Source organism: Oncorhynchus kisutch, linkage group LG16, assembly GCF_002021735.2.
Source record: "Oncorhynchus kisutch isolate 150728-3 linkage group LG16, Okis_V2, whole genome shotgun sequence".
NCBI lineage: Eukaryota > Metazoa > Chordata > Actinopteri > Salmoniformes > Salmonidae > Oncorhynchus > Oncorhynchus kisutch.
The window spans coordinates 50,286,717-50,312,169 of NC_034189.2; the positions used below are offsets into that span (position 1 = coordinate 50,286,717).

The following is a 25,453-nucleotide window of genomic DNA, read 5'->3' on the forward strand; positions in this document are numbered from 1 at the left end:
CGAGAATCTGTGGAAAGAACTGAAAACTGCTGTTCACAAATGCTCTCCATCCAACCTCACTGAGCTCGAGCTGTTTTGCAAGGAGGAATGGGAAAAAATTTAGGTCTCTCGATGTGCAAAACTGATAGAGGCATACCCCAAGCGACTTACAGCTGTAATCGCAGCAAAAGGTGGCGCTACAAAGTATTAACTTAAGGGGGCTGAATAATTTTGCACGCCCAATTTTTCAGTTTTTGATTTGTTAAAAAAGTTTGAAATATCCAATAAATGTCGTTCCACTTCATGATTGTGTCCCACTTGTTGTAGATTCTTCACAAAAAAAATACAGTTTTATATCTTTATGTTTGAAGCCTGAAATGTGGCAAAAGGTCGCAAAGTTCAAGGGGGCCGAATACTTTCGCAAGGCACTGTAGTGTCCCTCTGTCTGTCGCTAACACAGCATGTCTGTCGCTAACACAGCATGTCTGTCGCTAACACAGCATGTCTGTCGCTAACACAGCATGTCTGTCGCTAACACAGCATGTCTTCACACTGTGTGGTAGCTAGGTAACCCTTCAAGCTCACAGCCTCTATACCCTTCAAACCTAACTCTGGACCTCGTAGCCTGATCCACTGCGTTTTTTTAAATGATCAGGTAGAACAGAAAACCAGCAGGTTCCGGACCTCACAGGTTAAGAGTTGAATACCTCTGCCCTATACGGTATGAAAATAGCTGTACAGTAAACTGCTATAGATGACATCAGAGCGCAGGGTCTCTGCTTTCTAGCGCTGAATGGGATTCAGCTGACGTGCCTTCTAAACGGGAGTACCAGGGGCGACAAGAAGATGCCCCCATCCCTCACGCTAACTAAACTTATTTTGCTAATGTTTTGTAGTCTGAGTGAAGGGAATGTTGTAAATGAAGAGGGACATCTAAAAGATGAGACGTTGAAGATTATAATAAATACCGCTTTGATGTCATACAAGCAAACCACATGCTAATGTGCACTTCACATGTCCATATTATAGAAGTTATGTCATTTACAGGTTCAACGTTTCTGATCACATGTTTTTCATGTACAGTTCCAACAATGACATGGCATCATACCCTGGGTTGTTTTGAACAGATGCTTGTCGTATTGGGAAGAAAGTTAGCCGTGGAACAAGCTCGTCACTCCATTCTATGCTCACCACATTTACTCTCTGTGTCTCTAAGATTGTATTTTACAGCTTAGCTTGTCATTTTGACAATGGAAAGAGCTTTCAAATGATGCCCATCTGATCCAGATTGCAACTTATAATGGTTCATTTTTTTGATTGCTTAAATAACTGTAATGGTGGGGATGCAGGGCTGTAATGGTGGGGATGCAGGGCTGTAATGGTGGGGATGCAGGGCTGTAATGGTGGGGATGCAGGGCTGTAATGGTGGGGATGCAGGGCTGTAATGGTGGGGATGCAGGGCTGTAATGGTGGGGATGCAGGGCTGTAATGGTGGGGATGCAGGGCTGTAATGGTGGGGATGCAGGGCTGTAATGGTGGGGATGCAGGGCTGTAATGGTGGGGATGCAGGGCTGTAATGGTGGGGATGCAGGGCTGTAATGGTGGGGATGCAGGGCTGTAATGGTGGGGATGCAGGGCTGTGATGGTGGGGATGCAGGGCTGTGATGGTGGGGATGCAGGGCTGTGATGGTGGGGATGCAGGGCTGTAATGGTGGGGATGCAGGGCTGTAATGGTGGGGATGCAGGGCTGTGTTTCAAACAAGGTGCTTTATCATGAAAAAGATTGTTGTCGACACAAATGTCCGGGTACTTGTTAAAGTTCATGATGCCGTTGACCTTAACAAGGGCCCACAGGACCAGTGGAAAGCAAAACAGCCCCAAAACATCAAAGATCCACCACCATACATTAGTGATGAGGTATTTTCTGCATACGCGCTGTTTTTTCGAATCCAAACTCGGTGGTGTGCGTGGCCAACGACCTCTCTCTCCATGTCATGTGACCATAGCACCGCCTGGGGTTTTCTAAACCCTATTTTTAAGAGATTTCTGACCCCTAATTTTTAGAGATTTGTTGTTATTACTTGTTAAACACAATTGATCAGAGAAAGAGATTTTATTAGTATAAAATAATATAATTTTTGAATTTCTTGGCGCATACAATGTAGCTCTGTATTTCTGTTATTTTATATAGTCTTTTTTCTAATCTTTATCAAGGAGCCAATAATTCCGCACCACCACTGTATATCGTGCTATGACCTGGCCTGAAGCCAGACTGATGAACATTCTTGAGATCAATGGGACACAGACCTAACTGTTAAAAAGTACATGAACTCCTGTCTCCATCCCTGTCTATGTCCATTCAGCCAACATGGGGGTTTAATCATCTCTAGCAATGAGAAAGGCTGCAAGTTCCTCCACAGTTCTGTCTGTTGTCTGAGTGAGGCGAATGTCAATGAAAAGGGACTTGATGTGTTCTGAAAGATGAGATGTGAGATAATTACCGCTTTAATGTTATACAAGCAAACCACACACATAAAATAGCATCTTACAGTGTTAGGCTCTTTATGAATCAATCCATGTTCCTCTTTTGTCTGTTCTCAGATGGGAGACCGTTACATTTGACCAAACATGTGTCATGCCATCCATTCAGTAGTGCCTTACATGATTGTTTGACCCCCGCCGGACTTTCTCCCATAGTGGCGCGGTCCGCGGCCACCTTTGAAACTAGCGCCTGCATCATTAGTCTGTCACTTGTGAAACGGAGAGAAACAAACGTGTGACTAAAAACAAGGATGGAGGGAGCAGTGGACAGAGAGAGAGAGAGAGAGGCAAGGGGGAGAGAGAGAGGCAAGGGGGAGAGAGAGAGAGAGAGAGAGAGAGAGAGAGAGAGAGAGAGAGAGAGAGAGAGAGAGAGAGAGAGAGAGAGAGAGAGAGAGAGAGAGAGAGAGAGAGAGAGAGAGAGAGAGAGAGAGAGAGAGAGAGAGAGAGAGAGAGAGAGAGAGAGAGAGAGAGAGAGAGAGAGAGAGAGAGAGAGAGAGAGAGAGAGAGAGAGAGAGAGAGAGAGAGAGAGAGAGAGAGAGAGAGAGAGAGAGAGAGAGAGAGAGAGAGAGAGAGAGAGAGAGAGAGAGAGAGAGAGAGAGAGAGAGAGAGAGAGGACTCTTGTTGTTCCCCTCCTGCTTTGTGCCCTTTGTTTTTCCAAAGGGCCTGAAATAGCGCCCTGGCTGGATAATTAGTACTGGACTTCTATTGGTCGAGTGTCCCTACAGAGGGCCCTGATTGTCCGGGCCGTGTAAACTGAACATTAGCATCATTTCAGAACATGGTAGTCATGACATCGCATTCCCTCTCTCCGTCCTTGTCTTTCTAAATTCTCTCCATTTGAATGCACACTGACAAAGCCCGCTGTAATTGGCAACGTCGCTCCCAGAAATCAGTTCATTCCCCTCTACACTCTCATTTCCTTGTTGATGTGGCTGGCGCAGGTTTTCCCAACGCTCAGTACATTGTAATGGGGAGGAAACGTACCTCATCCACCTCCATGATGGGGAACAGCAGGTTGTGTAACTTAGTCGTTGGTTAGATAAAATGGACCCTGTTTAACCTCGAGAACTGTTGTTAGCCTCAACAAAACTGTGGTTTCTGTTTACTGCGGTTCAAGTTGCAGGGATATGGTATGACAGAGCCGTATCAGAACCATGGGCCTCTCTTGAGTCTTAGCCTCTGTTACAAGCCTGGGTTGTGTTGGTCATATCTGTGCTCTCTCTCTTTCTGTGTGTGTCTGCCTTGTAGCCTCTGAGCCCAACCTGAAGCTACGTTCTCGTCTGAAGCAGAAGGTGAGCGAGCGACGGAGCAGCCCCCTACTGAGGCGTAAAGACAGCCCGATCACAACCGCAAAGAAACGCTCACTGGATATGGCAGGTAGGACACACACTCAACGCTGTGGAGAGGAATGGCCAGGAGGTTCAGACCTCGCACACAACAGAGCTGTGTAGTAGATTTAACATGGAAGAGATGACTAACTGACTGGTTGTATTAGGTTCATGTTGTACTGTAGCTGTAGACTTGGTGTGGAACAGTCATGACGGAGTTAAGATATGAATACATTCTCTAGATTCAGCGTGTAACAGCGCTCCTGGATCCGGCCCCAGCTCTCCTAACAACAACAGCATCAGCAACATCCCCAATGAGAACGGCGTCACTGTCTCCAACAGCATTGATGTGTCCCTGGCTCAGCGGTTGTGTGGTGGTGAACTCAGCCAGCTGTCTCTGTACACGTCCCCCTCCCTCCCCAACATCACCCTAGGTCTGCCTGCCACAGCCACCTCTGCTTCCAATGTAAGGCTCTCTGTTGATATATTGTTTCTCCTCTTCTCTCGTTCTCTCTCTCTCTGTATCTCTCGCTCTATCTATATATATATCTGTCTCCTTTTGTGTGTTGGTCGTCTCTCTCTGTGGTCACACAGGATTTACGGTATGTAGCCTGTGGGGGGAAAAATGGCCGTGCTTTATATGACCCCCTTTCAAACAGTCCCATTTTAAACACATTCTTGCCTGCATAAGCCTTTTTATGTGTCCTGTGCGCATGCCGGCACCACTGACGAGTGGGAGTAGGTAGTGTGGGGTGGGAGTAGGTAGTGTGGGGTGGGAGTAGGTAGTGTGGGGTGGGAGTAGGTAGTGTGGGGTGGGAGTAGGTAGTGGAGTGGGAGTAGGTAGTGTGGGGTGGGAGTAGGTAGTGGAGTGGGAGTAGGTAGTGTGGGGTGGGAGTAGGTAGTGTGGGGTGGGAGTAGGTAGTGTGGGGTGGGAGTAGGTAGTGTGGGGTGGGAGTAGGTAGTGTGGGGTGGGAGTAGGTAGTGTGGGGTGGGAGTAGGTAGTGTGGGAGTAGGTAGTGTGGGTTGGGAGTAGGTAGTGTGGGGTGGGAGTAGGTAGTGTGGGGTGGGAGTAGGGAGTGTGGGTTGGGAGTAGGGAGTGCGGGTTGGGAGTAGGGAGTGCGGGGTGGGAGTAGGGAGTGCGGGTAGGAAGTGTGGGGTTGGAGTAGGGAGTGTGGGAGTAGGGAGTGTGGGGTGGGAGTAGGGAGGGTGGGGGGGGTGGGAGTAGGGAGTGTGGGGTGGGAGTAGGGAGTGTGGGGTGGGAGTAGGGAGTGTGGGGCGGGAGTAGGGGGTGTGGGGTGGGAGTAGGGGGTGTGGGGTGGGGTGGGAGTAGGGAGTGTGGGGTGGAAGTAGGGAGTGTGGGGTGGGGTGGGAGTAGGGAGTGTGGGGTGGGAGTAAGGAGTGTGGGAGTAGGGAGTGTGGGGTGGGAGTAGGGGGTGTGGGGTGGGAGTAGGGAGTGTGGGGGTGGGAGTAGGGGGTGTGGGGTGGGAGTAGGGGGTGTGGTGTGGGAGTAGGGGGTGTGGGGTGGGAGTAGGGAGTGTGGGGTGGGAGTAGGGGGTGTGGGGTGGGAGTAGGGAGTGTGGGGGTGGGAGTAGGGGTGTGGGGTTGGAGTAGGGGGTGTGGGGTGGGAGTAGGGAGTGTGGGGTGGGAGTAGGGGGTGTGGGGTGGGAGTAGGGAGTGTGGGAGTAGGGGGTGTGGGGTTGGAGTAGGGAGTGTGGGGTGGGAGTAGGGGGTGTGGGGTGGGAGTAGGGGGTGTGGGGTTGGAGTAGGGAGTGTGGGGTGGGAGTAGGGAGTGTGCTGATGTGGGGTGGGGGTGTGGGGTGGGAGTAGGGGGTGTGGGGTGGAGTAGGGGGTGTGCTGATGTGGGTGGGGGTGTGGGGTGGGAGTAGGGAGTGTGGGGTGGGAGTAGGGGGTGTGCTGATGTGGGTGGGGGTGTGGGGTGGGAGTAGGGGGGGTGGGAGTAGGGGGGTGGGGTGGGAGTAGGGGGTGTGGGGTGGGAGTAGGGGGTGTGGGGTGGGAGTAGGGGGTGTGGGGTGGGAGTAGGGAGTGTGGGGTGGGAGTAGGGGGTGTGGGGTGGGAGTAGGGGGTGTGGGGTGGGAGTAGGGGGTGTGGGGTGGGAGTAGGGGGTGTGGGGTGGGAGTAGGGAGTGTGGGGTGGGAGTAGGGGGTGTGCTGATGTGGGTGGGGGTGTGGGGTGGGAGTAGGGGGTGTGGGGTGGGAGTAGGGGGTGTGGGGTTGGAGTAGGGGGTGTGGGGTGGGAGTAGGGGGTGTGGGTTGGAGTAGGGAGTGTGGGGTTGGGGGTGTGGGGTTGGAGTAGGGAGTGTGGGGTGGGAGTAGGGGTGTGGGGTGGGAGTAGGGGGGTGTGGGGTGGGAGTAGGGGGTGTGGGGTGGGAGTAGGGGGTGTGGGGTGGGAGTAGGGGGTGTGCCGATGGGAGTAGGGGTGTGCCGATGTGGGTGGGGGTGTATTTGAATAAATCGATTGAATATACACCACAAAGAAATCCATTATTCATTTGTTTAGGCAGGTCCTAAGAAAATTTCTTTTCAGAAGAATAGAATAGCCTATTTTGAGTTATGTTACTGGTATGGACAATTTATAGGCAACATGGTTTTGCAATGCAAATAAAATCAATAGTTTCATTTGTTCATTAAGCAGACCACACACTTACATTCCCCTGCACTGGTCACAGACAACACACATGTATTTTATAGTAAGAACATAATGCAATATAACCAAATAAAATATCAATCATATTTTTCACACTACTTCAGTGTCACAGGAACGTGTGGAACCGCTGTCATAGAACATAAAGTTATATTTGAAAAGAGACCATGCCCAAATTTTGTGCGCTTTAGAAACTGCTCTTTCCGATTGTGTAAAGAAATACAAAATCGGACCTGAAGGATGATTTGAAAAAGTAGCTTTTTTTGTTCCACGTTTAGTTTTCCTGCCCTCACTCATTCCTGCTTTGTTAGAGATCACGCAAACGTCCTCGCCAACTGCTTTTTTAGTCGTAGCAGCAGACAGTTGTCGAAATAGAACTGTAATCGTAGCAGAACACGTTCAACATAATAAATGTCCAACCAGATATTGTAGCCTGTAGTGTCTTGCCCCTCCAGGAGAAGAGGGTTAGCGGAGCGGCTTGCCCCTCCAGGAGAAGAGGATTAGCGGAGCGGCTTGCCCCTCCAGGAGAAGAGGATTAGCGGAGAGTCTTGCCCCTCCAGGAGAAGAGGATTAGCAGAGTGTCTTGCCCCTCCAGGAGAAGAGGATTAGCAGAGTGTCTTGCCCCTCCAGGAGAAGAGGATTAGCAGAGTGTCTTGCCCCTCCAGGAGAAGAGGATTAGCGGAGCGGCTTGCCCCTCCAGGAGAAGAGGATTAGCGGAGAGTCTTGCCCCTCCAGGAGAAGAGGATTAGCGGAGAGTCTTGCCCCTCCAGGAGAAGAGGATTAGCAGAGTGTCTTGCCCCTCCAGGAGAAGAGGATTAGCAGAGTGTCTTGCCCCTCCAGGAGAAGAGGATTAGCAGAGTGTCTTGCCCCTCCAGGAGAAGAGGATTAGCAGAGTGTCTTGCCCCTCCAGGAGAAGAGGATTAGCAGAGTGTCTTGCCCCTCCAGGAGAAGAGGATGAGCGGAGAGTCTTGCCCCTCCAGGAGAAGAGGATGAGCGGAGAGTCTTGCCCCTCCAGGAGAAGAGGATGAGCGGAGCGGCTTGCCCCTCCAGGAGAAGAGGATTAGCGGAGCGTCTTGCCCCTCCAGGAGAAGAGGATTAGCGGAGTGGCTTGCCCCTCCAGGACCTCAGGAGTCAATATCAGTTTGCTTTTCATAGCCGATCATTAAGAGTATCTCTACCGCTCCTGCAGTTGAAAACAGTCTGGGACAGGTAGCACGTCCGGTAAAAGGGTCAGGGTTCCATCGTCGCAGGCAGAACAGTTGAAACTGGAGCAGCAGCACGGCCAGGTGGACTGGGGACAGCAAGGAATCATCATGCCAGGTAGTCCTGAGGCATGGTCCTAGGGCTCAGGTCCTCCGAGAGAGAGAAAGAGAGAGCATACTTAAATTCACAGGACACCAGATAAGACAGAAGAAGTACTCCAGATATAACAGACTGACCCTAGCCCCCCAACACAAACTACTGCAGCATAAATACTGGAGGCTGAGACAGGAGGGTTCAGGAGACACTGTGGCTCCTGAATGATGATGATACCCCCGGACAGGGCCAAACAGGCAGGATATAACCCCACCCACTTTTCCAAAGCACAGCCCCCACACCACTAAAGGGATATCTTCAACCACCAACTTACTATCCTGAGATGAGGCCGAGTATAGCCCACAAAGATCTCTGCCACGGAGGTGGGTGGGTGTGTGTTCTCCCAGGCTAAATGCCAAAGAATTTCTGTGACAATAGAAGGATGGCTCAACAACAGAATTACATTTTTTTATGGAGAAAATAAATGTATTACAAGCATTTCTGTGAAGCTTTGTGATCGACGAGGACAAGTTTGATGTCAGACAACAATAGAATGCTTTAATGCGTGCCAAAGCCAGTAAAATGAAAGGCGATGTTTTATACTGAGCGGGTGGCGGGACTTTTAAACAAAGTACCACAATCAGTACTAGGTCGGTTGGCAGAAATACACTGCTCAAAAAAATAAAGGGAACACTAAAATAACACATCCTAGATCTGAATGAATGAAATATTCTTATTAAATACTTTTTTCTTTACATAGTTGAATGTGCTGACAACAAAATCACACAAAAATTATCAATGACAATCAAATTTATCAACCCATGAATGTCTGGTTTTGGAGTCGCACTCAAAATTAAAGTGGAAAACCACACTACAGGCTGATCCAACTTTGATGTAATGTATTTAAAACAAGTCAAAATGAGGCTCAGTAGTGTGTGTGGCCTCCACGTGCCTGTATGACCTCCCTACAACGCCTGAGCATGCTCCTGATGAGGTGGGGGATGGTCTCCTGAGGGATCTCCTCCCAGACCTGGACTAAAGCATCTGCCAACTCCTGGACAGTCTCTGGTGCAACGTGGCGTTGGTGGATGGAGCTAGACATGTTGTCCCAGATGTGCTCAATTGGATTCAGGTCTGGGGAACGGGCGGGCCAGTCCATAGCATAAATGCCTTCCTCTTGCAGGAACTGCTGACACTCCAGCCACATGAGATCTAGCATTGTCTTGCATTAGGAGGAACCCAGGGCCAACCGCACCAGCATATGGTCTCACAAGGGGTCTGAGGATCTCATCTCGGTACCTAATGGCAGTCAGGCTACATCTGGCGAGCACATGGAGAAATGCCACCCCACACCATGACTGACCCACCGCCAAACCGGTCATGCTGGAGGATGTTGCAGGCAGCAGAAAATTCTCCACGGCGTCTCCAGACTCTGTCACGTCTGTCACATGTGCTCAGTGTGAACTTGCTTTCATCTGTGAAGAGCACAGGGCGCCAGTGGCGAATTTGCCAATCTTGGTGTTCTCTGGCAAATGCCAAACGTTCTGCACGGTGTTGGGCTGTAAGCACAACCCCCACCTGTGGACGTCAGGCCCTCATACCACCCTCATGGAGTCTGTTTCCTACCGTTTGAGCAGACACATGCACATTTGTGACCTGCTGGAGGTCATTTTGCAGGGCTCTGGCAGTGCTCCTCCTTGCACAAAGGTGGAGGTAGCGGTCCTGCTGCTGGGTTGTTGCCCTCCTACACGTCTCCTGATGTACTGGCCTGTCTCCTGGTAGCGCCTCCATGCTCTGGACACTACGCTGACAGACACAGCAAACCTTCTTGCCACAGCTCGCATTGATGTGCCATCCTGGATGAGCTGCACTACCTGAGCCACTTGTGTGGGTTGTAGACTCCGTCTCATGCTACCACTAGAGTGAAAGCACCGCCAGCATTCAAAAGTGACCAAAACATCAGCCAGGAAGCATAGGAACTGAGAAGTGGTCTGTGGTCACCACCTGCAGAACCACTCCTTTATTGGGGGTGTCTTGCTAATTGCCTATAATTTCCACCTGTTGTCTATTCCATTTGCACAACAGCATGTGAAATTTATTGTCAATCAGTGTTGCCTCCTAAGTGGACAATTTGATTTCACTGAAGTGTGATTGACTTGGAGTTACATTGTGGTGTTTAAGTGTTCCCTTTATTTTTTTGAGCAGTGTGCAAGTACAGACTTTCTTACCTACAACACCTTACACAGATAAAGAAAAGTTGCCCTAATTTTATTTGTTTATCTAATGCTAATTCCCTCTTTATTTCTCTCTTTCTTTTTCTCCCTCTCTGTCTCCATCTCATGTGACCTTGTGTTTTTGGGGGGAACCACCCCTTAAAGATGAATTCACAAATCACAATATTGCCAAAATATATCTGTTTACAATAGCAACGACAACAGGCTTGTAATGTGTACCTCAGTCTTCCTAAAGGTAGTGGTATGAAACCAGTAAAGACAATAGAAGCATCAAACCAATGTCAGTTTAACATATAGATGTATCCCAACAGTTCTATGTAAAACACTTCTATACTGACCCCATTCTCCAGGTGACCTCAGCCCAGCAAGATGGGGGTCAACATTCGGCCCTCTCCCTCAGCCCCCCCTACCTAGGCGGTGCCCCCCTAGCCACCTACCTGGCTGATGGAGGGGGCGCAGGGGGGAACGGCCCACTACTGCAGCACTTGGTCCTGCTGGAACAGACTGGCGCGCACAGGCCCCTACTGGCAGGTGGGTACAGCAGTAGAATGGTACTTTGGTGGAGAACACACACACAGTGTCCCAGTACACTGTGTGCTTTCCTAACAGATAACCCCCCTCCCCCCCTTCCTTCTATTGACAGACTTCCTTTCATCTTCTGTTAAGCAGGGTCAATGAGAGAGAGAGAAAATTGTGCCCACCGGTGTTGAAGGAACACATCCATTGACTCACTTTCCCAGTGCTATTTTCAGCTGACAGTAGAGTAAATGACTGGTGACACGCACAGCCTTGGAAGTGATTGGGGGCTCCTTTTTTTGGCAGACTAGAGAAGGTTCTTCTGCCAGGCTTGTAGTACTGTGCTCCTATTAAGCTCCATTCCACTGTTCTGTGTGTGATTAACAGAGACATTTCTACTGCGGATATTTCTTGTCCTGGGACCAGTGTGTTTGTGTGGATTCAGGCGTGTGTATCCATTTTTTTAACCTTTATTTAACCAGGCAAGTTAGTTAAGAACAAATTCTTATTTTCAATGACAGCCTACTGGGGAACAGTGGGTTAACTGCCTGTTCAGGGGCAGAACGACAGATTTGTACCTTGTCAGCTCGGGGGTTTGAACTTGCAACCTTCCGGTTACTAGTCCAACGCTCTAACCACTAGGCTACTCTGCCGCCCCGTATCTATGGCTATAACCATACCCTCGTGTGTGTATTCCCAACCCAGGTGTGGACGCCCTCCAGTCTCCCTCCATCCACATGCTGCGTGGGCAGCACCGTCCCCTGGGTCGGACCCAGTCGGCCCCACTGCCCCAGCAGAACGCCCAGGCCCAGGCCCTGCAGCAGTTGGTGGTCCAACAGCAACACCAACAGTTCCTGGAGAAACACAAACAGCAGTTCCAGCAGCTACACATCAACAAGGTAGAGGAGGAGCGGTGGGGGGGGGGGGGGAGAGGGTGGGTTTGAGCAGTGGGGAGGGAGGGAAGAGGATGGGGTATAGCTGGAGGGTATGTATGTCTGTTTGTTAATTATCCTCCCACAGGTACAATAAAGACAGGAAGCAATGTCCATGTGTGTGACAGTTGCTAAGGGCAGACTGTAGCTAACTCCACACCGCCATTGAAACAAAGCGGAACTCAATGCCAGATATGGTCATTCAGGAACTAGGTAGCGGTGCTTTGCTGAGCGCTGTTTGGTTTGATGTGTTCTTTCTCTCTCTATGAAACAAGGGATTCTCTTTTGTATTCATTGTTTTCATGCCTTTAGGTGACATCCCCACAGACAAACAGTAAGAGCACTGTTTAACTACTGTACGTTTCTCAACATTCAATCAAATGTTCCGTTCAGTTGGTCTTAGTGTTTTATCTCTGACCAGAGTAGATCTAATACTGTATATGAAAGTAATCTGTCAGAGCTTTGAAGGGCCAGATGGTAAAAGTCTATCAGTATGACTTGATCGCAGGGTATTAGGTGGTGTAGTCTGTACAGGGTGCATTATTCATCTATTGTTACAGAAAGCACAGCCTCCCGAGTGGTGCACTGCATCGCTGTGCCTCTAGAGGTCTTGGTTCTAGTCCATGCTCTGTCGCAGCTAGCCGCGACCGGGAGACCAATGGGGCGGCGCACAATTGGCCCAGCATTGTCCGGGTTAGGGGAGGGTTTGGCCGGCAGGGATGTCCTTGTCCCATCGCGCTCTAGCGACTCCTGTGGCGGGCCGAGCGCAGTGCACACTGACACGGTCACCAGGTGTACGGTGTTTCCTCCGACACGTTGGTGCGGCTGGCTTCCGGGTTAAGTGGGCATTGTGTCAAGAAGCAGTGCGGCTTGGTTGGGTCGTGTTTCGGAGGACGCACGACTCTCAACCTTCGCCTCTCCCGAGTCCAAACGGGAGTTGCAGCGATGAGACAAGACTGTAACTACCAATTGGATACCACAAATTTGGGGAGAAAAATCTATTTAAAAAACAACCTAGAAAAGCACACAGTCATTGGCTCTTTTCTGAAATGGCACCCTATGCACTATGTAGTGCACTACTTTCAGCTCACTATATGGGGAATAGGGAGCCACTTTGGGGCGCCGTCGTGTGTTGTGTTGGAACATTCAGTACTTCCCATAGAGAGAGAGAGGGGGGAGAGAGGGAGGGGAGAGAGAGGGAGGGGAGAGAGAGAGAGGGGAGAGAGAGAGAGGGGAGAGAGAGAGAGGGGGAGAGAGAGAGAGGGGAGAGAGAGAGAGGGGAGAGAGAGAGGAGGGGAGAGAGAGAGAGAGGGGGGAGAGAGAGAGGAGGGGAGAGAGAGGGAGGGGAGAGAGGGAGAGAGGGAGAGCGAGAGGGGAGAGAGAGAGGGGAGGAGAGAGAGAGGGGAGAGAGAGAGAGGGGAGAGAGAGAGAGAGGGGAGAGAGAGAGAGGGGAGAGAGAGAGAGGGGAGAGAGAGAGAGGGGAGAGAGAGAGGGAGAGAGAGAGAGAGGGGAGAGAGAGAGAGAGGGGAGAGAGAGAGGGGAGAGAGAGAGAGAGGGGGGAGAGAGCGAGCGAAAGAGAGAGAGGGGAGCGAGATCACTCAGCAGGGAAGGAAAATAAGGTAGAGAGGAAGAGGGGGAGGGAAGAAGGGAAAAGAGCAGCTTGTTTGTGGAGGAGGATGAGGTAGCTGGTGAGGGTTGTGACGCTGTTCCTCTGGCACCCTGCCACAGGCCCCGAGGGCTGACAGGCCTGACAATAACACACACACACACACACAGTCTTGTACAACTAACCTTGTGGGGACACACCATTCAGTCCCATTCAAAATCTTATTTTCCCTAACCTGTACCCTAACCTGTACCCTATCCCTATCCCTAACCTGTACCCTATCCCTAACCTGAAACTAAGCTGAGCTCCTAAACCTAAACCTAATTCTAACTTTAACCCTAAACCCCCGAGAAATATAATTTGACTTTGTGTGGAACCAAAAAACATGTTACTATTCTTTTGGGGACTTCTGTTTAACACGTCCACACACACATACACACATACATATTAGACCGGAGTTCAATTTCACCTGAATAGTTGTATCTGGAAGACTTTTTGTAGTGCAGACATTTTGCAGTGCACTTGTGTTGAATGACTTCGATAAGTGTACACTAATATGGATGAAAACTAGACATTTCCAAGTCTATTAACTGACCGACACTGATGAATGCTACATTATCTCTGCCCATTGTATACACACAGGAACACTGCCAAGAGATGTTCCCCTGTACAGAGTGGGATGACTGATTCCTTTCCCTGGCACACACACCATCTCCCCTCTCTTTCCTTTCTCTCATCCCTCCTTTTCTTTCCCTCTAACAAGCTTCATTTGGTTTTTCAACTTGTGCTCAGAGGTTTCCCAATGACCGTTCACAGTGTATGAGAACCTACACTCTGGAGTCTCTGGAGACAGAGAGGATTGGGGCCAATGGACCCCTGTCTCCGTGGACCCCTGATCCCGCTCACAGTGTATGAGAACCTACACACTGGAGTCTCTGGAGACAGAGAGGATTGGGGCCAATGGACCCCTGTCTCCGTGGACCCCTGATCCCGCTCACAGTGTATGAGAACCTACACACTGGAGTCTCTGGAGACAGAGAGGATTGGGGCCAATGGACCCCTGTCTCCGTGGACCCCTGATCCCGCTCACAGTGTATGAGAACCTACACACTGGAGTCTCTGGAGACAGAGAGGATTGGGGCCAATGGACCCCTGTCTCCGTGGACCCCTGATCCCGTTCACAGTGTATGAGAACCTACACACTGGAGTCTCTGGAGACAGAGAGGATTGGGGCCAATGGACCCCTGATCCCGCTCACAGTGTATGAGAACCTACACACTGGAGTCTCTGGAGACAGAGAGGATTGGGGCCAATGGACCCCTGATCCCGCTCACAGTGTATGAGAACCTACACACTGGAGTCTCTGGAGACAGAGAGGATTGGGGCCAATGGACCCCTGTCTCCGTGGACCCCTGATCCCATTCACAGTGTATGAGAACCTACACACTGGAGTCTCTGGAGACAGAGAGGATTGGGGCCAATGGACCCCTGTCTCCGTGGACCCCTGATCCCGTTCACAGTGTATGAGAACCTACACACTGGAGTCTCTGGAGACAGAGAGGATTGGGGCCAATGGACCCCTGATCCCGCTCACAGTGTATGAGAACCTACACACTGGAGTCTCTGGAGACAGAGAGGATTGGGGCCAATGGACCCCTGTCTCCGTGGACCCCTGATCCCGTTCACAGTGTATGAGAACCTACATACTGGAGTCTCTGGAGACAGAGAGGATTGGGGCCAATGGACCCCTGATCCCGCTCACAGTGTATGAGAACCTACACACTGGAGTCTCTGGAGACAGAGAGGATTGGGGCCAATGGACCCCTGATCCCGCTCACAGCCGTTATTACATAGTGATCAGGTTTCCCATTCATGGCCAGTATATGTGGATAGGAGATGTGGAGCTCAGTGCACTGCTTTGTGGACAGCTTCTAGCAGCTTCCACTGATTTCGAAAGTCTTAAGGACACACACACACACACCTCAATGTTAAAATGTTGACCGCCACGTCTTAGTAAAGCTACATCTTTCACTATAGAACTCCTATACTACTACTGTTGTAACAACTGCAGTAACTACTGTATTACTACTGTACTGCATATCATCAATGACTAGACGATGGATTGACCCATACCCTCTCCTTAGATGATGGGCAAGCCCAGTGAGCCCACGGGGACCCGGCAGCACCAGAGTCACCCGGAGGAGACCGAGGAAGAGCTGAGGGAGCACCAGGCCCTCTCTCCGCAGGACGGCGGCTTTCCGTGTGGGTTCGCCATCAAACAAGAGCCCCCAGACCCCCAAGAGAGCCAGGAGGAGGACATGCAGCAGGAACTGCTGTTCAGACAGGTAGGAGGAGTGGGAGAGGGAGAGGGAGCTACCACAGGTCAATAGGATGTGCTAGGGATGTCATCCTACTTCCAGGGTCATGTCTTTTGAATAGGTTTCAAAATCATCATAAATTTATCATCCCATCAGAACTGTCTCAGTTCGTCAGGGCCTGGACTCTACAAGGTGTCAAACGTTCCACAGGGAGGCTGGCCCATTTTGACTCCAATGCCTTCCACAGTTGTGTCAAGTTGGCTGGATGTCCTTTAGGTGGTGAACCATACTTGATACACACGGGAAACTGTTGAGCATGAAAAACCCAGCAGCGTTGCAGTTCTTGACACAAACCGGTGCTGTCTTGACCATTCACCCTCAATTGCACACATACACAATCCATGTCTCCCAGGCTGAAAAATCCTTATTTAACTGTTCTCTTCCACTCCGTCTACACACTGAAGTGGATTTAACAAGTGACATCAATAAGGGATCACAGCTTTCACCTGGATTCACCTGGTCAGTCTTTGTCATGGAAAGAACAGTATTGTGTATACTCAGTGAACACCTGGTAGGAGTTGTAGTTCTCATGAAATGGTGGTAACTTTCCGGCTTCTTCTTGGCCCCCAAATATGTTGAAACCGACATATGGTAAGTAAATTCACTCGCAAACAAGTATACCTTTTAATATATATCTTAAATGACTGCATTTCCATGACTTTGACAATGCACATTTGAGGCTCATTCTCAGCGTACAAAACAAGCACTTTCATATCGGTATTGACTTTATGGCACTCACACACACACACACACACACACACACACACACACACACACACACAATTATCTCGTTTATCAGTAGTTGTGTTTATTGAATGATTCACTTGGGCAATAATATGCTATTTCCTGTCCCAGGATGCTGTGTTTCTGACAGAGTCCTTCTTTAATGAGAGGAAACCATGCATCTTTTAAATCCACTTCCTCTGCTGCAAATAGACATCATGTGTTTTGGTTCACCTCACGTAGCTTGACTGCCACCGTGTGGCCAAATGTTGTAAACACATTATAAAGAGCAGGTGATGTCACAATAGCCATCGGTGGCTGTCTGTTGCTATCATGCAATGTTGTTCTATCCCTTTCTCTTTCCCCTGCTCTTCTCTCTTTCTCTCCTCCCCCTTCCCTCTTTCTCTCTCTCCTTCTCCTCTCTCTCCTCCCCTCCTCATCCACCTCTTTCCTCTCTCTGAGCAGCAGGCCATATTGTTGGAGCAGCAGAGAATCCACCAGCTGAGAAACTATCAGGCTTCCATGGAGGCAGCCGGTCTGTCAATCACCTTCCCAGGTCACCGCCCCCTCTCCAGGGCCCAATCGTCTCCGGCCTCCGCTTCCTCCTTCCCCATCTCTGTCCCGCCTCCTGAGCCTCCCACCAAACCTCGCTTCACCACAGGTTAGTAGTAATGCTCTTCTCTTTTATATCAATCAAATGTATTTGTAAAGCCCTTTTCCATCAGCAGATGTCACCAAGTGCTGTACAGAAACCCATCTTAAAACCTAAAACAGCAAGCAATGCAGATGTAGATTCATTTTTATATATTTCTCTGTCGCTCCTTTATCCCTCCTTATTTTGCTCTGTCAGTTTGTTGTTTCCACTTGTGTGAGTGGATGTGTGTGTGTGGATGTGTGTGTGAGTGGATGTGTGTGTGGATGTGTTTGTGTGTGTGTGCGTCAGTGGTAATATGCATGTGTTTGTGCTAATGTCCTGGGTTCTACCTGCAGGGTTGGTGTATGACTCTCTGATGCAAAAGCACCAGTGTATGTGCGGGAACACACACAGCCATCCGGAGCACGCCGGGCGCATCCAGAGCATCTGGTCCAGACTGCAGGAGACAGGACTTAGGGGACAGTGTGAGGTACATTCTAAAGCCTTCAACCATCCTTCTCTTTGCTATTCTCTGTTATAGAATCATTTTAAATTCTATTTGTAGTCTTCAAACAAGGGTGAATTTAATGAATTTCTGTTGCTAGGAGTTACCAACGGATGCATAAACATACATCATTGCTTATCCTTTCCATGTACTTTGTCATTTGTGATTCACTTAAACAGAGAATAAAACAAATGAATAGACAGGAAATGTTGCATGTCTCCATTTTGTGTGTGTTTGTGTGTGTGTGTAGTGTATCCGTGGTAGGAAGGCCACTCTGGAGGAGCTCCAGACAGTCCACTCTGAAGCCCACGTCCTGCTGTATGGAACCAACCCCCTCCGACAGAAACTAGACTGTTCAGTCACGCCCATGTTGGTCAGATTACCATGTGGAGGAGTGGGGGTGAGTCTTCCTCTTCATCCTCCTCCTCCTTCTTTCTTCTCCTCCTCAACCATCTTTCTCCTCCTCCTTTCTCCTCTGCCTCCTCCTATTTCTCCTCCTCAACCATCTTTCTCCTCCTCCTTTCTCCTCTGCCTCCTCCTATTTCTCCTCCTCAACCATCTTTCTCCTCCTCCTTTCTCCTCTGCCTCCTCCTATTTCTCCTCCTCAACCATCTTTCTCCTCCTCCTTTCTCCTCTGCCTCCTCCTATTTCTCCTCCTCAAATGATTAACCACATTTTATATTTTGTCAATGAACCCATTTATCTACTTCACCAAAGTCAAACGAACACGTGGCTCGTGGATACGATGTGTATGTCTCTGTGTCCAGTATGAAGGAAGTTAGAGGTAGTTTCACGAGTCAATGCTAACTGATGCTAGCACAATAAATGGACGTCTATGGTAACAGCTATCATGCTAGCTTATGGTCACATGCAAGCTGTTACCACAGACGTCCAGTCATTGTGCTTATGCTAGTTAGCAACTCCTTTCAAACTGCACGCAGACATAAAAATGGTCTCCACAAGTTCGTCTGACTCTGGGCAAGTAGATAAAGGGCTGCATTGCCAACATCCCAAAGTGTCCATTTAACTGTGACAATGATGATGATTGCAGGTGGACAGTGACACCATCTGGAACGAGGTCCATTCCTCTACTGCAGTTCGTCTGGCTGTGGGTTCTGTGGTAGAGCTGGTGTTCAAAGTGGCCACTGGTGAACTGAAGGTGAGTCCTCTCTACCCTCCATTAAGGTTAGGTCTCTACCCTCCTCCTTTTCATCCCTCTATCCCTCCATTAACGTTAGGTCTCTACCCTCCTCCTTTTCATCCCTCTATCCCTCCATTAAGGTTAGGTCTCTCTACCCTCTTCTCCTTTTCATCCCTCTATCCCTCCATTAAGGTTAGGTCTCTCTACCATCTTCTCCTTTTCATCCCTCTATCCCTCCATTAAGGTTAGGTCTCTCTACCCTCTTCTCCTTTTCATCCCTCTATCCCTCCATTAAGGTGAGTCCTCTCTACCCTCTTCTCCTTTTCATCCCTCTATCCCTCCATTAAGGTTAGGTCTCTCTACCCTCCTCTCCTTTTCATCCCTCTATCCCTCCATTAAGGTGAGTCCTCTCTACCCTCTTCTCCTTTTCATCCCTCTATCCCTCCATTAAGGTTAGGTCTCTCTACCCTCTTCTCCTTTTCATCCCTCCTTCCCTCCATTAAGGTTAGGTCTCTACCCGCCTCTCCTTTTCATCCCTCTATCCCTCCATTAAGGTTAGGTCTCTACCCTCTTCTCCTTTTCATCCCTCTATCCCTCCATTAAGGTTAGGTCTCTACCCCCCTCTTCTCCTTTTCATCCCTCTATCCCTCCATTAAGGTTAGGTCTCTCTACCCTCTTCTCCTTTTCATCCCTCTATCCCTCCATTAAGGTTAGGTCTCTCTACCCTCCTCTTCTCCTTTTCATCCCTCTAGCCCTCCATTAAGGTTAGGTCTCTCTACCCTCCTCTCCTTTTCATCCCTCTATCCCTCCATTAAGGTTAGGTCTCTACCCTCTCCTTTTCATCCCTCTATCCCTCCATTAAGGTTAGGTCTCTACCCTCTTCTCCTTTTCATCCCTCTATCCCTCCATTAAGGTTAGGTCTCTCTACCCTCCTCTTCTCCTTTTCATCCCTCTATCCCTCCATTAAGGTGAGTCCTCTCTACCCTCCTCTTCTCCTTTTCATCCCTCTATCCCTCCATTAAGGTGAGTCCTCTCTACCCTCTTCTCCTTTTCATCCCTCTATCCCTCCATTAAGGTTAGGTCTCTACCCTCCTCTCCTTTTCATCCCTCTATCCCTCCATTAAGGTTAGGTCTCTCTACCCTCCTCTTCTCCTTTTCATCCCTCTATCCCTCCATTAAGGTTAGGTCTCTCTACCCTCCTCTCCTTTTCATCCCTCTATCCCTCCATTAAGGTTAGGTCTCTACCCTCCTCTCCTTTTCATCCCTCTATCCCTCCATTAAGGTTAGGTCTCTCTACCCTCTTCTCCTTTTCATCCCTCTAACCCTCCATTAAGGTTAGGTCTCTCTACCCTCCTCTCCTTTTCATCCCTCTATCCCTCCATTAAGGTTAGGTCTCTCTACCCTCTTCTCCTTTTCATCCCTCTAACCCTCCATTAAGGTTAGGTCTCTCTACCCTCCTCTCCTTTTCATCCCTCTATCCCTCCATTAAGGTTAGGTCTCTACCCTCCTCCTTTTCATCCCTCTATCCCTCCATTAGTTAGGTCTCTCTACCCTCTTCTCCTTTTCATCCCTCTATCCCTCCATTATGGTTAGGTCTCTACCCTCTTCTCCTTTTCATCCCTCTATCCCTCCATTATGGTTAGGTCTCTACCCTCCTCTTCTCCTTTTCATCCCTCTATCCCTCCATTAAGGTTAGGTCTCTACCCTCTTCTCCTTTTCATCCCTCTATCCCTCCATTAAGGTTAAGTCTCTACCCTCCTCTTCTCCTTTTCATCCCTCTATCCCTCATTATGGTTAGGTCTCTACCCTCCTCTTCTCCTTTTCATCCCTCTATCCCTCCATTAAGGTTAGGTCTCTACCCTCCTCTTCTCCTTTTCATCCCTCTATCCCTCCATTATGGTTAGGTCTCTACCCTCCTCTTCTCCTTTTCATCCCTCTATCCCTCCATTAAGGTTAGGTCTCTACCCTCCTCTTCTCCTTTTCATCCCTCTATCCCTCATTATGGTTAGGTCTCTACCCTCCTCTTCTCCTTTTCATCCCTCTATCCCTCCATTAAGATTAGGTCTCTACCCTCCTCTTCTCCTTTTCATCCCTCTATCCCTCCATTAAGGTTAGGTCTCTCTACCCTCCTCTCCTTTTCATCCCTCTATCCCTCCATTAAGGTTAGGTCTCTCTACCCTCCTCTCCTTTTCATCCCTCTATCCCTCCATTAAGGTTAGGTCTCTACCCTCCTCTCCTTTTCATCCCTCTATCCCTCCATTAAGGTTAGGTCTCTCTACCCTCCTCTCCTTTTCATCCCTCTATCCCTCCATTAAGGTTAGGTCTCTCTACCCTCCTCTCCTTTTCATCCCTCTATCCCTCCATTAAGGTTAGGTCTCTCTACCCTCCTCTTCTCCTTTTCATCCCTCTATCCCTCCATTATGGTTAGGTCTCTACCCTCCTCTTCTCCTTTTCATCCCTCTATCCCTCCATTAAGGTTAGGTCTCTACCCTCCTCTTCTCCTTTTCATCCCTCTATCCCTCATTATGGTTAGGTCTCTACCCTCCTCTTCTCCTTTTCATCCCTCTATCCCTCCATTAAGATTAGGTCTCTACCCTCCTCTTCTCCTTTTCATCCCTCTATCCCTCCATTAAGGTTAGGTCTCTCTACCCTCCTCTCCTTTTCATCCCTCTATCCCTCCATTAAGGTTAGGTCTCTACCCTCCTCTCCTTTTCATCCCTCTATCCCTCCATTAAGGTTAGGTCTCTCTACCCTCCTCTTCTCCTTTTCATCCCTCTATCCCTCCATTAAGGTTAGGTCTCTCTACACTTTTTCTCCCCTTCACAAAGAATGCACTCAATCTTTCCCCCTCATGGATGGAGTTGTGGGTAATGTAGTTGTTGCATCTGGTTCCCAGAACGGCTTTGCTGTGGTTCGACCCCCTGGACACCATGCAGAAGAGAGCACTCCCATGGGCTTCTGCTACTTTAACTCAGTAGCCATCGCAGCCCGGCTGCTCCAACAGAGACTCAACGTCTGCAAGATCCTCATAGTAGACTGGGTGAGTTTGTGCTGGTCCTTCACCTGACCTTTTAAAGAGAAAGTAGGTTTTGTAAATGACTGTAGAATTACCATTGGATGTAAGAAAAAGAAAAAATTGGACAATGGTAATCTGATTGGCCATGTGTGCTGTCCATCAGGATGTTCACCATGGCAACGGGACCCAGCAGGCATTTTACGATGACCCCAACGTGCTGTACCTGTCTCTCCATCGATACGACGATGGAAACTTCTTCCCTGGCAGCGGAGCACCCGACGAGGTAATGGTGACACATCTCATGGAAACGTGTGTGTGTGTGTGTGTGTGTGTGTGTGTGTGTGTGTGTGTGTTCTCATGGCTATTCCTCCCATCCTTTCTCTGTCAGGTGGGCAGTGGTCCAGGAGTAGGTTTTAACGTTAACATGGCCTTCACCGGGGGGCTGGATCCACCTATGGGAGATGCAGAGTACCTGGCAGCCTTCAGGTAACACACAACACTTACCCCACCAGACATGCCACCAGGGGTCTTTTCATAGTCCCCAAATCCAGAGCAAATTCAGGAAAGCGTACAGTATTATATGGAGCCATTATTGCATGGAACTCCCTTCCATCTCATATTGTTCAAATAAACAGGAAACCTGGTTTCAAAAACAGCAACACCTCATGGCACCATCCTCTCCCCTTTTGACCCAGATAGTGTGTGTGTACAGTATGTATTGATGTGTAGGCGATGTGTGTACAGTATGTATTGATGTGTAGGCGATGTGTGTACAGTATGTATTGATGTGTAGGCGATGTGTGTACAGTATGTATTGATGTGTAGGCGATGTGTGTACAGTATGTCGTTCTGTCCTTGATCTGTTCTTGTCTATTAATGTTCTGTATTGTTTCATGTGGACCTCAGGAAGAGGAGCTGCTGCTTTCACAACAGATAATGATTCTAATAAAATACCAAATATAAAATTAAACAACAACTCTCTCCTCTTTCCCTCTCCCTAGGTCTGTGGTGATGCCCATAGCTAATGAATTTTCTCCTGACGTGGTGCTGGTGTCCTCAGGCTTCGATGCTGTCGAGGGTCACCCTCCTCCCCTAGGCGGTTACACCCTCACCTCCAAATGTACGTTTATGTGTAAAGTAGCACTGGTGCAATGATGTCTGGATCTGTTCTTTTGTTAGCTGACGCCTGAGGTCCAGACACACAACATGACAGACAGAAGATGTGGACACCACTCATTTAATGGGGTGTCCACATACTAGTGTCATGCACTGTATTCTTTGCTGCTGTGGTATACAGTGCATTCTGGAAGTATTCAGACCCCTTGACTTGTTCCACATTTTGTTGCGTTACAGCCTTATTCTAAAGTGGATTCAATAAAAAATGTTTTATCAATCTACACACAATACCACATAATGACATAAACATTTTGCAAATGTATCCCCAAAAAACGAACAAATACCTTATTTACATAAGTATTCAGAGCCTTTGCTATTAGACAAAACATTTTGCTCAGGTTCATCCTGTTTCCATTGATCACCATTGATTGGACTTGATTTGTAAAGGCACACACCTGTCTATATAAGGTCCCACAGTTGACAGTGCATGTCAGCAAAAAACAAGCCCCCAAGAATCTTCCTAGAGCTGGCTGCCTGGCAAAACTGAGCAATCGGGGGAGAAGGGCCTTGGTCAGGGAGGTGACCAAGAACCCGATGGTCACACTGACAGAGCTCGTCTGTGGAGATGGGAGAACCTTCCAGAAGGACAACCATCTCTGCAGCACTCCACCAATCAGGCCTTTATGGTAGAGTGGCCAGACCGATGCCACTCCTCAGTAAAAGGCACATGACAGCCCGCTTGGAGTTTGCCAAATGGCACCTAAAGACTCTGACCATAAGAAACAAGATTCTCTGGTCTGATTTAAACCAAGATTGAACTGTTTAGCCTGAATTCCAAGCGTCAGGTCTGGAGGAAACCTGGCACCATCTCTACGGTGAAGCATGGTGGTGGCAGCATCATGCTGTGGGGATGATTGTCAGCGGCAGGGACTACGAGGCTAGTCAGGATCGAGGGAAAGATGAACGGAGCAAAGTACAGAGAGATCCTGGATGAAAACCTGCTCCAGAGCGATCAGGACCTCAGACTGGGACAAAGGTACAGCTTCCAACAGGACAATGACCTTAAGCACACAGCCAAGACAACGCAGGAGTAGCTTTGGGACTGAATGTCCTTGAGTGGCCCAGCCAGAGCCTGGAATTGAACCAGATCGAACATCCCTGGAGACCTGAAAATAGCTGTGCAGCAACACTCTCCATCCAACCTTAGAGCTTGAGAGAATCTGCAGAGAAAAATGGGAGAAACTCCTCATACAGGTGTGCCAGGCTTGTAGCGTCATACCCAAGACGACTCGATGCTGTAATCACCAACGTTGCTTCAACAAAGTACTGAGTAAAGGGTCTGAATACTTATGTAAATGTGATATATTCCGTTTATTTAATACATTTGCAAAATTTCCAAAAACCTGTTTTTGCTTTGTCATTGTGGGGTATTGTGTGTAGATTGATGAGGAAAAAATGTATTCAATCAATTTTAGAATACGGCTGTAACGTAACAAAATGTGGAAAAAGTCAAGGGGTCTGAATACTTTCTGAATGCACTGTATTGATTATCCCTCTCTCTGCCCCTCCCTTCACACACACACACCCTCCCCTGCAGGTTTTGGGTACCTGACACGTCAGCTGATGACCCTGGCTGAAGGTCGCGTGGTGCTGGCATTGGAGGGAGGTCACGACCTCATGGCTATCTGTGACGCTTCCGAGGCCTGCGTCTCCGCTCTGCTGGGCAACCAGGTGAGGGAAGAAGGGAGAAAGGAAGGGGGGGTGGCAGGAATCAGGAAGGCTAATGATAAGACTAGATCATTTATAGTGGTCTGGTGAAGAACTGAAAAGGAGAGGGAATGGATGAATGGTGAAGATGGACTGGTGTGTGTCCAGTTATCAGATACACACTCTCAAACGGTGCTTTGTGTTGTCCACAGCTGGATCCTCTCCCTCAGACGCTTCTGGAGCAGAGACCCAACCAGAATGCTGTGTGCTCCATAGAGAAGGTTATAGAAACACACAGTGAGTACCAAGCACAGTTTCCTATCTGAGATTGAAGAGGCAGGAAGTTCTCCCTCCACTTACTCCAGTCTTAAAGGTTGAGTAAGCTAGATTTTTTTGTCCACAAATGTACCCATATTTCTATTAGATGTACTGTAAATAGTTTATGATTAGTGAATGCCGTAATTTAATTATTTTGTTAGGTACTGCTCCTTTTTTTAATAGCTGAAATCAAATTGTAGCTATCGCGCTAGCTGTTCAGGCCAACCCTAGCATTGAATCATGGGAATTTGTTGCACTATGCAGAAATTCTCTTTCTTCCAAGGCAAGTGTTGCTAGGCAACCCCCGGACTTGCCCGGGCAGGCCTGCCCCTTCCTGAGCCTGGGCTATAGCCAGTGTGAGAAATGTTTGTGCTCTGAAACTAAATAAATACTACACTCTGACCCACAAAACAGTGCTAGACAAATCAAGGAATGTGAACTTCAAAGCGTGATGTAGTTTTATTGGGATTTGCAGCAGTTGTTGGTAAGTAATGAATCTGCTAGCTTCTGAAGTTAACTTACTGATCCTTTAACATTGTTCCCTCTCTCCTCCATTCTCTCGCTCCCTCTCTCTCGCTCTCTCTCTCGCTCCCTCTCTCCCTCTCTCCCCTCCTCTCTCTCGCTCCCCCTCTCCCTCTCGCTCTCGCTCTCCTCATCCCTTCTCTCCCTCCCTCTCCCTCGCGCCTCCCTCTCCCTCCTCTCTCGTTCCCTCTCTCCCTCTCGTCCCGTCTCTCTCTCGTTCCCTTCTCTCTCTCGTCCCTCTCCTCTCTCGTCTCACTCTCTCTCTCCGCGTCCCTCTCTCCCCGCTCCCTCTCTCGCTCC

The 25,453-nt window shown here is 49.0% G+C and overlaps 1 protein-coding gene across 5 annotated transcripts in view; it reads left to right on the plus strand.

Moving 5' to 3' along the window:
* Positions 1–25,453, plus strand: part of LOC109906801 (histone deacetylase 4-like) — a 78,725-nt gene that overhangs the window by 46,465 nt on the left and 6,807 nt on the right. For all 5 annotated transcript variants that reach the window (XR_004203476.1, XR_004203475.1, XM_031792846.1 and 2 more), the window contains 15 exons: positions 3,769–3,897; positions 4,091–4,314; positions 10,390–10,570; positions 11,261–11,454; positions 15,238–15,438; positions 16,660–16,855; positions 17,185–17,318; positions 17,584–17,733; positions 18,385–18,492; positions 21,371–21,514; positions 21,654–21,773; positions 21,879–21,976; positions 22,492–22,610; positions 24,204–24,337; positions 24,526–24,610. Coding sequence is in view for 3 of the 5 variants with exons in the window: in XM_031792846.1 (XP_031648706.1) it covers positions 3,769–3,897; positions 4,091–4,314; positions 10,390–10,570; positions 11,261–11,454; positions 15,238–15,438; positions 16,660–16,855; positions 17,185–17,318; positions 17,584–17,733; positions 18,385–18,492; positions 21,371–21,514; positions 21,654–21,773; positions 21,879–21,976; positions 22,492–22,610; positions 24,204–24,337; positions 24,526–24,610 (2,217 nt within the window). In the remaining 2 variants the exon portion in view is untranslated. The remainder of the gene's footprint in view (positions 1–3,768; positions 3,898–4,090; positions 4,315–10,389; positions 10,571–11,260; positions 11,455–15,237; positions 15,439–16,659; positions 16,856–17,184; positions 17,319–17,583; positions 17,734–18,384; positions 18,493–21,370; positions 21,515–21,653; positions 21,774–21,878; positions 21,977–22,491; positions 22,611–24,203; positions 24,338–24,525; positions 24,611–25,453) is intronic.